Genomic DNA, 14,451 nt, shown 5'->3' on the forward strand with positions numbered 1-14,451 from the left:
GAAATAAATCTCTATCTTCCACAAAAACTTGAGTCTTCATACCATTAACTTTTCTCTCCGTATTTTCATATCTTTTTTTTTTTCTTGTGGCAAAATATATATAAGACTTACCATTTTAACCATTTTCCAAGTGTACGGTTCAGTGGTATTAAGTATATTCACATTGTTGGGCAGTCATCACCACTATTCATCTCTGGGACTTTTTCCTCGTCCCGAAGTGAAACCCGGTACCCATTAAACCCTAACTCCCGATTGCTCCCTCCCTTCCCATCCCCTCCCCTCCCCTCCCCTCCCCTCCCCAGCCCCAGTTAACCACAGCTCTAATGTCAATCTCTGTGAGTGTGACTACTCTAAGTACTCACATAGGTGGAACCACACAGTATTTGTGCTTTTGTGTCTGCTTATTTCACCTGGTACACTGTCCTCAAGGTTCATCCATGTTGTAGGATGTATCTGAATTTCATTCCTTTTTAAGGCTGAACAATAGCCCGTTGTATGGATATCCCAGAGTTTGTTTAGCCATTTATTTGTTGATGAATATTTGAGTGGTTTCCATCTTTTGGCCGTTGTGAATAGTACTGCTGTAGACATTGGTGTACAAATATCTGTTTGAGTGCCTGCTTTCATTTCCTGGGGGCGTATACCCAGAAGTGGAATTGCTGGGTCATATGGTAATTCTATGTTTATTCTTTTGAGGAATCGCCATACTGTTTTCCATAGTGACGGCACCATTTTACATTCTCCCCAGATTTTTTTGAAATAAGCAAAAGTCTTCTTACATAAGACCCTTATTTGGATATGCTTTTTAAAATAAGCTTTAAATGTGATGATCTGTTAGTTTGATGCTTGACAAATGGTAGATGCTCAATGAAATTAGATGTATCTAAAAAAAAAAAATGAGAATCTTCAAACAGGATATAGATGAAGGTTCCACATAAAGAAGAATTCTTGCACAGACAAAAAAATGCTTTCTAATCTCTCTAGTGCTGAAAGTATAAACGATTCAGCTAGATTTAGTGACTAAAGGAAAGAAACACATAATTATTGTTTCTAGGTGTTGTAAATGTATAACTAATGGGTTAATGTTTAATGGAGTTAGTCAAGCACAGATTTGCACAGCTTTCCTAGACCGTATGGCCAGTTGGATTCGCTAGGCTTAATGATTAGGGCCCTTTTACTTTCACAGGGTGCGATGACACTGGGTGTTCCTGACGAGGGGTGTGAAACCCTGAGCTCCTACCCATTGCTGGCTCTACTAGGGTGCCCCAGGTCAACATGAACACTAGGAGATGAAGTGAAAAGAAGTTGAGTTTTCAGCCAGAAATTCTCCAGGACTGAGGAAAGAAGGGGGAAGTGTGGGCTTAGGGGCCACATGGGAGAGGCTTGCCCCATATTCCTGAGGTGGAGAAAGGATCTGGCCAAAGCTGGAAAGCCCTGCGTGGGTTCTTTGGGTTTTCTTTCTCACTCCCATTTTGACCTTTTGGGAAACTCTTTAAGGCCCACTCGCTTTTTTCTCTACTTTAGTCTTGGTCTTTCCTCTGTCCACAGCACCATCTCTCATGACTTCCCTGCACCAACACCCAACGCTGTGATCTCTTATCCCTGGAGACCTTGTGGCTCCCGCTTTAAGGTCCTCTGATGGTCTAAGTTTTTAACGTGGAGCAAAGACCCGCACCCTGTCCACTCTCCTGTGGGCTCTCTGCCCTCAAGCCAGCCAGGCCTCCTGCAGTTTCTGTACCGCTCTGTGCTCTGCCCTCAGGGTCCTTGCTCCCTGCCCCCCTACACCATTACTCCCTCACCTAGGCATCCCTGACTCAGTCTCCCCTCTTTTCAGAGAAGCCTTCCCCAACCACTCGTACTTCACCAGACTTGGCTGGCCTCTCCTGCCACTCCCAGACACCTTGAACACCATCTGTCCTTCCCCCTGGGGACTTGGTCACCCTCTGTCTTCTCCAGTAGGGCCTCCAGCCCACGCCAACCGTGTCCTCCACTTCACCACTGTATTTATAGTACTTGGCACAGTCCTTGTTACAAGGCAGATGCTCAACCAATGTTTGTTGAATGAACCTTTAGTGAAAAATTGTCGGAGGGCATCCCTTGCTCCCAGCCTCACGTGTCCCTATGGGATGCTTCTCTGAGAGTGACATCTCTGCTTCTCCGCCACCCCTCTTCCCTCCACAGGGGACAGGCAGTTGGTTTTCTAAGTGGGAGAAGAGCTCACCCCGCTCCTCTGGGGCCACGTCTCTGCTTCTCTTTTGCTGGGCAGCTTGTTCTCAGGACACACAGATTCCTGGACTCACAGGGCAAGGCCGCCGAGCAGGTGTGCGTGTGTCCCCTCAGTCTGTGACACAAGAGGCAGTGTGTCAGGCAGACCTCTGCAGCCACCCGTGTAAGCCATAACCCCCAGTTTTGCTTTTTCCTGGACTATTGCTGACTTCCTTCTTCGGTCTCCACGACAGATTTCTGAGCCTACTCCCACAGGCAGTAGGAGAAGAAAGGAGTCTTATTTATTGCAACCTCTGTTCCACCGTCAACAAACGGGGCACTGTGTTTGGGGGAGAAGCCTAATGTCCTTTCGAAGCTAAGATATTCCCGGGTGAAAAGTGGTTAGCTCTGGCCGAGGAGCCGGCGGGGGTCAGGGGGCGGGGAAGGCTTGTTCTGTGTTTCTCAGACCTGGAATGGCCTGTAACTGCATTTCAACAGTGGGTTCACCTTGTTCTAGATGCTAGGCTGTCACCCAGCACTCTCAGGGGGTGGGAAAGTGAGGATCCCCACAGAGGACATTTTTTTGGTGACGAACCTGGTTGTGCTTTTCAGCAGTTTCAACTAATCCTCCACAAAACTTGGCAAACTCAGTCAAGAACACTTGGTGAAATGAGCATTGGGAGCAATTCTGTGGAGAAATACATTGAGACTAGAAATGGAAACCAACTTCTCACTTTTCAGGTTTGACTTCTTAAAGTGATTTTCTTGAAATAATGCTGCCCGTCATCTGTAAGTGGAAATAGTCCCATGTGGACCAGGGAACAGCTTACTGGGGGCTCTTTTGAAATAGCTCCTGTAGTTGATGGAAGACAGACCTGCTCTGACGGGTGTTTAAGTGTTCCTTCCCGTCTCCAGATTCCTGGGTGCAGGTTACTGCGGCCTCTTCAGATGGGCTCCTATCTCTGTGCCATCCGTGTGTTGACCGCCTTTCTTACTTGGGCTTCTCCTGTATGTCTGCCTGAAGCATCTGAGTGTGGTGCACAAGTCAGCATTCCTTGACCTTCTGAGACGTGAGCCTTAAGAATTTTAAGGAAAGTAACCTTCTTGATCTAAATTTGTCACTACTGGTGGCCCAGTCCCTTCTCCACCCCTCGCCTCCTACCCCAGTAAAAAGAAAAACAAGAAGAAAACAGAAGAAAGTGGAAAGAGGCACTGGACATTGACATGTTTACTTTTCACTTCTAATGCCAGCACCAAATTTAAAGAAAAACAAAGCTATTTTATTCCGAAATTCTCTTCTCATTCATGAAGCTATTTCCTGGTGTCTGTTAATTTTGTATACTGGTCCTAAAATGAGGAGATAACAGTAAAACGGCCAACTGAAATATAATAGAAATGACATTTTAAAGTAACTGTCCATAAGAAGTTTACTCAAAATCTGCATCACACGGCTCCTATGTGCCAAGTAAACTTCTAAGCCCACAGGGTCTCTTGCTCAGCCCAGTTTTTATTGTCACTTCACGTGGCTATCCATTGATTAGACACTGTAGTGAACGATACTCTGTAACACTGGAAGTGATTCATATCTGCATTTGTAATTAGCCTTCCGGTAAATAATTACTTCTTTATTCTGGAGTAATAAATATTAATTCACATGATCATTTTCAATTTTGTTTTCTAATAATGTCCTAAGAAATAAAGCTTACAAGCACGAATTCACTTTAAGGGATAATTGAGTAATATTATTTATCACTTGACTCTTTTTGTTTCAATGTAATTTGACTCTTAGCCTAAATATCTTTCAACTGTGGAAAGTTCATCTCCATCACATAAGAGAGAAGACATCCCTCGGTTCACTGTTTAGTTCCCGCCGTGGAGGCAGATAAGTGCTTGTGAGGGGCATTTCCGGGGGCATGCGCCTGGCGTCTGGGCCCCTGCAGATTATGTGCAGAGGCCCTGCGGAGAGCAGCTGAGCTTGCTGTGGAGAGCACAGACGTCACTTCCAGTGCACATCTGAAACTGCCCTCTGATATTGGGGAACAGGCTATCTGTGTTTTTCAGATCTCTGTGCCTGAGGTGGATTTGATATATTTAAGTTAAGATTGAAGCCTACATGAAAATTCCTGTCTGGATTCCTTTGTACAAACTGGTGTTTGATATACATCTACTTTATTTATGTGACACGGTTTGTGTACATTCCAGTGATCATTAACAAAGGCCACTTGGTGGAAAACCGTGATGAAAGTGGATTTCAAAAGGGCTGTATCAGCTGCAGATTTGGCAAGACCACAGTGACTCTGAATTTAGTGAAAACCAAGTGTCATCAATTTGTGTTCAGCCAACCTTATATGGAGAGAAAAGGCAGTTTAGTCAGCCATGCAAAAAAAGGGCAACAGAAATCTCATGGATTTTATTTGGGCAAACATTTAAAATTCTATATATTCACAGATTCCCTCATTTTTTCTATGTTATGTGTCAGACTTGTTTATCACTACACAATTGGTGAACGAGAGCTTGTGTTAACTTGCTAGGACTGCCATAGCAAATGCCAAGGACTGGAGTGCATAAACAACAGAAATTTATTTACTCACAGTTCTGGAAGCTTGAAGTCCAAGATCAAGATGTTGGCAGGATCGATTTCTTCTGGGACGTCTCTCCTTGGCTTGTAGAGGGCCACTTTCTCACTGTGTCCTTACAGGGTCACCCCTAGGTCTGTGTCCTAATCTCTTCTTGTGAGGACACCAGTCCTCTTGGATTATGATCTCATTTAACCTTAATTACCTCTTTACAGAACCTGTCTTCAGATATAGTCACATTCTGAGGTAGTAGCGGGTAGGACTTTGGCATATGAATTGTGGGGAGACATGACTTAGGCAATAACATGGCTTAAGTGAGGAAGATTGTGTTGAGATGCTGCACAGCATTCTCTTCCTCTTGTGCAGATTTACAGCTCACAGTCCCTTCCCTGGCTTGTTTCTGGTCTCTAATTTGGGGACCTAGAGAACTACTGAGAGACTGTGGGAGTAGTGCCCAGTTTCATAGTTGAAGGTCTTGAGCCAGATAAAAGTTAAATGATTCCTCCCTTGCAAGATTGTCCTCTATGCGAGTCCTTGCGAGTTTTTTCACTATGGTTCCTCCACTTGGTATCATTTTGTTACATAGACCAAGCTGTCTGTATAAAAGCTGACAGGGGTTTAATGAAAGTATAAGAACGTGGTATTGAAATAATTGCTACTGGTTGAGATAAGAGGTTCAAAAAACTGGGTTAGTGCTCACCACTTGCCTCAAATTGGGAGCTCATTCTTCTTTCTCTTTGCAATCTGTAGAAGTGGGGCACAGTGGTTAAGAGAACGGACTGCTTATGTTCAAATCCCTTCAGTATATACTTTAGTATCTGGGAGATCCTGGGAAGATTACTTAACCTTTCTGTGCCTCAGTTTCCTCATCTGTAAGGTAGGAGAAATAACAGTGCACACTTCATAAGAAGAACATAGTGTAGGATTAGAAGGGTTAACAGTTCTCGTAAAGCACTTAGCGTTGTCCCTGACTCCAGTAAGTGCTGCGTTAGCTGTCATTAATTTTTGCTTCTGGCACACTCTCCATCCCATCCCCCTGCACATTCTAGGCTGTCACAACAGAAACTGCAGAGTCAACTGGAACAACTGCTAGTGCGCTTATTTGGATAGGAAGCTGGTGTCCAAGTGAATGGAGGAATCTTTTTGTTTGGTATTACGAAAAGAAAATTCAGTGACTTAGGTGTGTGTGGACATCTGGGGACAGTGCTCCGGAGTGCGTGTGGTGGCTGAGGACTCTGGAGTGTGACCATTTGGTTTCTTATTGGGACCTGCAACTTGGTAGTGGTGGTTTGTCTTTTAACCTCCCTGTACATCAGTTTCCAAGTGTTTAAAATGGAAACAGCAGTAACTTGAAAATCATGGTGTTATTGGGACTAAATGAGATGATACATAGAAAGCTCTTAACACACAGGAGGTAAATCTGTTAGTTCTGTCCATTTTCAAATGTGAAACTGAAAAACAGAAGGCACCCACATCTCATTTCATTTGTAAATCCTCTGCCTTCTATCCCTCTCAAATGGGCGCCCCATCTCACTGTCTCACTTGGCACCTGCATTTGGTAAAGTCTCGTTTAGCATGTTTGACAGGGGTGAGTGCTCACGGCCCACATACTCACAGAGTTCTACTTTTATGATAAAAAACTTGCAAAGGAACTGGACAGTAATGAGTAGAGAGGTGGATGTCCTCCCTCCCGTTAGCTTGGGCATCAGCATGAAAACCAAATGGAAGGCTAATAAGGACAGACTCCACTATGGTGGTCCAAGACAGCACTGGATCTTTGTGAAGGCGAAAGCAGCCACCGCCAAGCTTATAACAAACTCTGATGCTGTTGGGGACTAGCTCTACAGGAGACGATAAGATTCAGCGCCAGGTGTCTCTGAGACATCTTTGGTATTTCAGTAACATTAAGATATAGCAAATCAGGGAAACATATATAAATTTTGGAATATATGAATTATATAAAATTGGGGCAAAGTTTTTTTAAAAAAAAAGCTCTCAAAAAGAAAAACCATGTAATTACTTTCATGGGAGAATTTTCTGGAGATGTTTATGTTAGGACAAAATAACCTTTGCATTACTTTAATTTTTAATTTAATTTTCCTTGTAATATGCTTTAGAAACAGTGGTTGCGTTCTAGAGGAAAATAGCACATGAACATTGACAGTCAAAATATCACACTTACGATACTCTCAAACTAAACTCAGTTGGGAGACATTTCTTGTAGGTGAACAGAGTTACTATAATGAGATAAAATCATCCTTCCCAAGCGACAATTTGGTAGATGAATGTAAAATTATTTGGTTGACGATGGGTTTTAAGGAGCTCTTGTGTTCCTGGAATTGGTGAGGGCTAAGATGGTGAGAAGCCAAAAACAAAACAAAAGAAAAACAAAAATGCCTAGAAGCAATAAGACACAGAGCAAGTGAATGACAACTGCCTTGCCAACACACACGCATACACATGTATACATACATACATGCGTACATAGATATGCACATAAACACGTGTGTCACACATTATATCTATATTACATATATATTTGAAAAGTAATTAGTACATGACTTGGTTTAAAAAAAAAACACGTCTATCAATTTGGATTAGAGGAAATCTGCAGTAAATAGCAGTTCACGTGAAAAAGGCATTTTTTCTTGTTGCTTGCCAACCCCAACTGAAGTTCGTAATCTAAGTTTACTCTCAGAAAAGTGAATGCTTGCTAAGGTTGAGTTACTAGGGGACATAGTATTTTCACCACGTTCTTTCCACTTCAGAAAACTTTGGGGTTTTGTATTCCGTTCATGGGAACCACATTTTAAACTAAGATTGTGTCCAGAGCATTGTGACAAGGCGATGAGGTCTCATTAAGTGATGAGTATTTTCAGGAAATCAGAATGTTGATGCTGAAAACTGGATTCTGGAGGTGATACGGGATAGTTGTGGTCAAATGTTCGAAGGCCAGTTAGATGAGAGTGGAGTCAGCCTCTTTTCTGTAGCTGCAGAGGTAGAATGGATGGGGTGCCCTGAGTCAGTGCAGGCAAAGATTCTCTGACAGGGGAAGTTTCATAAAACGGAAGGGCTGTCTTAGGAGCAAATGAACTTCCTGTCACTGCAAGTGCTCCTGCAGGGGCTGCTTGTTGGAGAGGGGACTCCTTCTTAGTGCTGGATTTTGGCCTATGTGTCTACAAAGGTCCCTTCCAAACCCAACGTTTGTCTGGCTGGTCTCCTGATACTGTGAGTGGTCACCCCCATTCCCTTTCTCCCTGTTTGCTTCCTCTCTACTCTACAACCTTAAAAATTTTTTTACTTAGTAGTCTTCAATTTTTTGACCAGTTTTAGGTTGACAGAAAAATGAGTGACAAATACAGAATTCTTATGTTCCCCCTCCCCACCCCCTACCCAGTACCCCTGTTATTCACCTCTTGCATCAGTGTGGAACAGCTGTTTCAACTGATGAGCCCATGTTGGTCTATCGTTATTAACTAAGTCCGTAGTCTACGTTAGGGTTCGCCTTTGGTGTTGTACATCTATGGTTTGGACAAATGTGAATGGCATGCACCCACCGTTCCAGTGTCCTGCAGCGTAGTTTCACTGCCCTAAAGATCCTCTGTGCTCCCCCTACTCGTCTCTTCAACACCACTAACCCCTGGCAACCACGTATCTTTTTACTGTTTCTATATATTTATATTTTCAGAATGTCATATAGTTGGGGTCATACAGTATGTATCCTTTTCATATTGGCTTCTTTTACTTAGAAATATGCATTTCTGCTTCCTCCATATCTGCTAGTGGCATGAGAGCTCATTTCTTTTTATCACTGAATAATATTCTATTGTATGAATGTATCACACTTTGTATATCCATTCACCTGTGGAAGTTTTCAGTTCATTTGGGTAAATACCAAGGAGCTCGATTGCTGGGTTGTATGGGAAGAGTGTGTTTAGTTTTGTAAGAAACTGCCAAACTGTCTTCCAAAGTGGCTGTACTGTTTTGCGTTCCCACCAGCAATGAACGAGAGCCCCAGTTGCTCCACATCCTCCCCAGTATTTGGTGTTACTAGTGTTTTGGATTCCAACCTTTCTAATAAGCATATAGTGAGCTGACTTTTTTTCATGTTCTGATGTGTTACCTCCAAATCTCTCTGAGAAACGCATTTAACACTACTATTAATGTAATATAATACCACCGTTATGATTCAGAATCCAGATGGAGAAAGACATTGGAAACAAGAAAACAGGCACTTATGTTAATGTTGATACTGTTAATAATAATAATGATGATAATTTATTCATGAGTACTTTTGGGGTTTACCTGGAAAACAAATGCCACCAGCAGAACATTCACCAGACATATTTCTGATGAACACTTGTAAGCAGTTATTCTCAAAAGCATTACGAGACATTGGCAGTCATCGTGTAACAGTTCTCTCAAGAGGCACTTTGTTTTTTGAGCAGCCGCTACTGATTCTTGATTGAGATTTTTCAGTGTCTTTGTTTCAGGTCTTCCAAGTCGCGTATGTCATCATCAAAGCTGCTAATGCTCCTCGACCTGGAAACTGGATTTTGGAGCGTTCTGTGGATGGCACCAAGTTTAGCCCCTGGCAGTATTATGCAGTTAGTGACACGGAATGTTTGACTCGTTACAATATAACTCCAAGACGGGGGCCACCCACTTACAGGGCTGATGACGAAGTGATCTGCACCTCGTATTATTCTAGACTGGTGCCGCTTGAGCATGGAGAGGTACTGTGCCCACTGCAGTGGTGTCTGTTTTTGCATCAGAGCCCCCACCTCAAATGTTAAGAGAGCCATGGCGAGAGCCAACGTAAAGCACTCAAAATAAATCTCTCTTAGTGCAGATTACAGAGATCTGTAATCTAACTACCTAGCTATGTTTAAGGTATCATTGACTGGTGTCTACTGATGATTAATGTCATAACTGATACATTTCACCTTACTGATGTCTTCCCTTTGAGGAGATTCCTCAGTCTTCTCTCTGCTGTTATTCACTAACTCCATCAGATCCTCCTCAAAGAGAACATCTTTCCCATGACACTGGGGCAAGAACTTTTATTGAAATATTAAAGAGAGAGCTAAAATGCCTCTAAAAGATAGAGGTCCTGGTTTTCTCTGTGACATTCTCCTCTTTGGTGTGGTTGAGAACTGGAGGTGGCTCGTGAAGTCTTCCAGCTCAGTGCTCAACCTGCCCAGACTATACACACTTCCTTAGAGTCCGAGTGTAATCAGATCAGCCTACTCTAGAGAAGCACCTGGCTTGATGAGATAAAACTGCGAGAACTCTCCAAAGTGCGCTTCCCAGCAGAAACTCTGCAGCAAGTCGTGCGCTGTTCCAGGAGGTGAGACTGGTTAAGAAGGCAGTACTGCAAAGCTTTGTGGCACCTTTTCTCAGCCTCCCCACACTATTCATGGCATTTAGAACTTCTTCAAATAAATCATAGCCTATTGATACTCGTTAAAATATCCTCACCACACTGGGAGAAATGGTCCATTAAAAGGTTTCCAGGAATCTCTGAGACACTGGAAGGGATAACTTCAAACTAACTGAAGATATTTTGTGATCATGGTGTTCACAAGTAGTTAACAAATAACAGATTTCTACCAGCACCTAGTTGTTTGGTTTGATTTTAGATAGTGTCTTTGAAGATTATGTCCTGAAGATAAAGAACCAAGGCTGTATTTTTGCATGCTTAAAATTGACATTTGTTTATTGTCGTGTCTTTATCTTCAGATTCATACATCACTAATCAATGGCCGACCGAGTGCTGATGATCTTTCACCCGAGTTGTTGGAATTTACTTCTGCGCAATATATCCGCCTTCGCTTACAGCGCATTCGAACCCTCAACGCTGATCTCATGACCCTCAGCCGCCGTGACCCTAAGGACCTCGATCCTATTGTTACCAGACGAGTAAGTCCACGGCAGTGCTCCTGAGCATTGTGAAAATTATTTTGTTTAAAGGAAATAGACTTTTCCTCTAAGGTTGGCCTGTTTTCTTATTTTGCTGAAGATCATTATATATGCTTTCTTAAAAATGCCGCTTTTAAACTAGGTTCCCATGGTTCTGACATGGCGCCTCCGGTGCCCTCCCCCGCATCCTATAATGCCATTATGTAGTGGATGCAATGGTCTTTGCGCTTCACATTCTAGTCTGGCTCCACATCTGATCTTCAGCAAGTGACGGTGGTTGGTTTTGTGTTTTTTTTCACTTAAAAGAAAATTTTAAAGTTTGAGATATAATTTACATCAGGAAAATGTACAGATTTTACATGTATAACAAATGTACAAGGCTTCTGTGGACAAACATTTTCAAATCCCTTGGATAAAGTGGGACTGAAATTACTGAGTTATAATATAGAGTATAGAGTTCTGGTTGCACCACACGCTTTCGTGTATTTGGGTTGTCAGCATGTTCATGTCAGGGATTCTAACGTGCATAGAGTGGCGTCTCCTTGTGATATTAATTTGCATTTCCCTGATGCCTAATGCTGAATGTGTGCTTATTTGTATCTGATCACATTTTTTGTCCATTTTGAAATTGGGTTCTCTCTCTCCTTATTACCGAGTTATGAAAGATCTTTATATATTTTGTGTACAAGTCCATTGTCAGATATGCCTATCTTGCAAATATCTTCTCTTGTTCTGGAGTTTGCTTATTCACCTTCCTAACTATGACTTTTGATGAACAGAGGGTTTTTTGTTTTGTTTTGTTTTGTTTTTTATTTTTTGAGGAAGATTAGCCCTAAGCTAACTACTGCCAATCCTCCTCTTTTTGCTGAGGAAGATTGGCCCTGAGCTAACATCTGTGCCCATCTTCCTCTGCTTTATATGTGGGACGCCTACCACAGCATGGCTTTTGCCAAGTGGTACCATGTCTTCACCTGGGATCCGAACCGGCGAACCCCGGGCCGCCGAGAAGCAGAACGTGTGTACTTAACCACTGTGGCACCGGGCCGGCCCTGATGAGCAGAGGTTTTAATTTTGATGAAGTACAATTTATTGTTTTTCCTTTATAATTAATGCTTTTTATGTCCTCTTTGAAAAATATTTGCTTATCCAATGCTTATAATAATAATATCCAATGATTTCTTTTAGTAGCTTTCTATTTTAACTTTTGTATCTATTATTCATTTCGAATTAATTTTTGTATTTTACGTGAGGTAGAGGTCAAGGTTCTTTTTTCCCCATGTGCGTTTACAATGGTTGCAGCACCATTTGTTGAAAACATTTTCCTTTCTCTCTTTAAATGGTTTTGGCGCCCCTTTGAAAATTATTTGACCTTATTACTGTGGGTCTGTTTCTGCCCTCTGTACTACTCCATTGATCTGTTTCTCTATCCTTATGCCAACAGAAAACTTTCTCAATTACTGTAGCTTTATGCTAAGTCTTGAAGTCAGGCACCATCATAGTCCAACTGAGTTCTTTTTCAAGATTGTTTTGGCTATTCTAAGTTCATTCTGTTTCCTTATAAGTTTTAGAATCAATTTGTTAATTTTTGCCCCCTCCCGCAAAAAAAATCCTGCTAAGATTTTCATTGGGCTTCCATTTATTCTACAGATCAATTTAGGAAGAATCTTGGAAGACATTTTGACAATATTGGATCATCCAATCCATGAGCGTTCTGTATCTCTCTACTTACCTCTCTCCTTTAATTCCTCATGGCAATATTTTATTATTTGTTGATTTGTACTTCTTTTGTTCAATTTATTCTTAAATATCTTATGTTTTTGAATGTTAGCATTAATAGTTTGCTTTCTAAATTTCATTTTCCATGTGTTCATTGCTAGTGTATAGATACGCACTTCATTTTTGTTTGTTGGTTTTGTATGTTGAGACATTGCCAAATTCACATATTATTCCTTGTAGTTTTTTGGTAGATTTTCTGTGTAACAATATCATTTCTTCTACAAATAATGACAGTCTTCCTGTGTACTCTGCACGCCTTTGATTTCTTTTCTCTTGCATTATTGAACTCCACAGAAGGTTGACTAGAAATGGAGTAAGCAGATTTTAAGAGGAAAGCACTTAATCTTTCACTGTTAGCTCTAGATTTTTCCCATGGATGTTCTTTATTACTGTGAAGAAGTTCTCTTCTACTTCTGGTTTGCTGAAGTTTTTTAATGAATGCTGTTGAATTCTGTAAAATGCTTTTTGTGCGTCTAATGAAATGATCATATGATTTTTCCCCTTTATTCTGTCAATGTGGTGATTTGCTTTTATTGATTTTTGTGTGTTAAATTAACTTTGAATTTCTGGGATAAATCCTACTTGGTCATGAGTTATTATTCTTTTTATATAGTGCCGTATTCAATTTAGCAATATTTTTAGAGTTTTCAGTAGCATGAGTTGGTTTTGTCATTTGGGGTTTTTTTTTTTTTTCTGTTTTTTGTGAGGAAGATTGGCCCTGAGCTAATATCTGTTGCTAATCGTCCTCTTTTTCCTTGAGGAAGATTGTTGCTGAGCTAACATCTGTGCCAGTCTTCTTCTATTTTATGTGGGACGCCACCACAGCATGGCTTGACGAGCAGTGCTAGGTCTGGGATCCGAACCTGTGAATCCCGGGCTGCTGAAGCAGAGTGTGCAAACTTAACCACTATGCCAGCGGGCCAGGCCCAGTAGCATGAGTTTGGGATATGACTACCTTGGTTTAAGTTGCAGCCAAGTTGAAAAATTCTTTTAGATTCCTTTGATTTCTGTTGATGAGCTAATTTGAACATTATTTATTTTAATTGGACACGAATTCTTTGTGCATGAAATATAATTTAAAACGTGTATCTGATTATTTTTTAGATTTTAACAACTGAAGCATTTGCTGGAGTGCCAGCGTTTTCTTTTCACTGAAATAGAAGAGGTTTTCATTTTTGCTTGTAATTTTCTTTCTCCTTAGTATTACTATTCAATAAAAGACATTTCTGTTGGAGGGATGTGCATTTGTTATGGCCATGCTAGTAGCTGCCCGTGGGATGAGACTGCCAAGGTGAGTTCTCGTTGTTTTCATTTTACTAGGACTTTGCGATAGAAGCTGTAGCTGGAATGTTTGCATTGCCCTTTTTAATTCAGGGCCAGTCTTATTCAGTTCTGTGATGAAAGGTATAAAATCATGCTGCAAAAAAGATTTTCAGATAATTTAACTGGTTTCCTTTTTTTAAAACAATTTCATTTTGTTTTGTTTGGAGAATATATTTCTAACTAAATCCTTACTATAATTTTTTGTGGTAAAATATACACAACAAAATGTACCATTTTAGCTATTTTAAAGTGTTCAGTTTAGTGGCCTTATGAATTTTGAAGCTCTTCTCTCAATAAGACAGTCAAGTGAAAACATATGTAGTTATAAATTACGTTTACATTTTTTAAAAGAAGGATTCCCCTCCTCATATTTTCCCCTCTTCCATTTTTGTGGTACTAAATCAAGATAAAATAAAGTTTATCTGTTTTAGCAGTAGCATAATGTTAAATGAATAAGATGGCATCCTCTCTTCTTTAAAACAACTTACATGAAGTTACTTCTTTTTCCCCCAATCTTTGTAATAATTTGACTCTTGAATAGGATTATTCTCTTATTGATGCTGAAAAATATATAGATGAATATCAAGAAAGTTATTATTGGGGGCTGGCCCCGTGGCCGAGTGTTTAAGTTCGTGCGCTCCGCTGCAGG

At 41.1% G+C, this 14,451-nt stretch overlaps 1 protein-coding gene across 2 annotated transcripts in view; it reads left to right on the forward strand.

Moving 5' to 3' along the window:
• The window catches only part of LAMA1 (laminin subunit alpha 1), a 148,057-nt gene that overhangs the window by 41,333 nt on the left and 92,273 nt on the right, over positions 1-14,451 (forward strand). For both annotated transcript variants that reach the window (XM_044773411.2, XM_014851864.3), the window contains exons 4-6: positions 9,275-9,517; positions 10,524-10,703; positions 13,681-13,770. In XM_044773411.2, the coding sequence (XP_044629346.2) occupies positions 9,275-9,517; positions 10,524-10,703; positions 13,681-13,770 (513 nt within the window). The remainder of the gene's footprint in view (positions 1-9,274; positions 9,518-10,523; positions 10,704-13,680; positions 13,771-14,451) is intronic.

Source organism: Equus asinus, chromosome 7, assembly GCF_041296235.1.
Source record: "Equus asinus isolate D_3611 breed Donkey chromosome 7, EquAss-T2T_v2, whole genome shotgun sequence".
Taxonomy (NCBI): domain Eukaryota; kingdom Metazoa; phylum Chordata; class Mammalia; order Perissodactyla; family Equidae; genus Equus; species Equus asinus.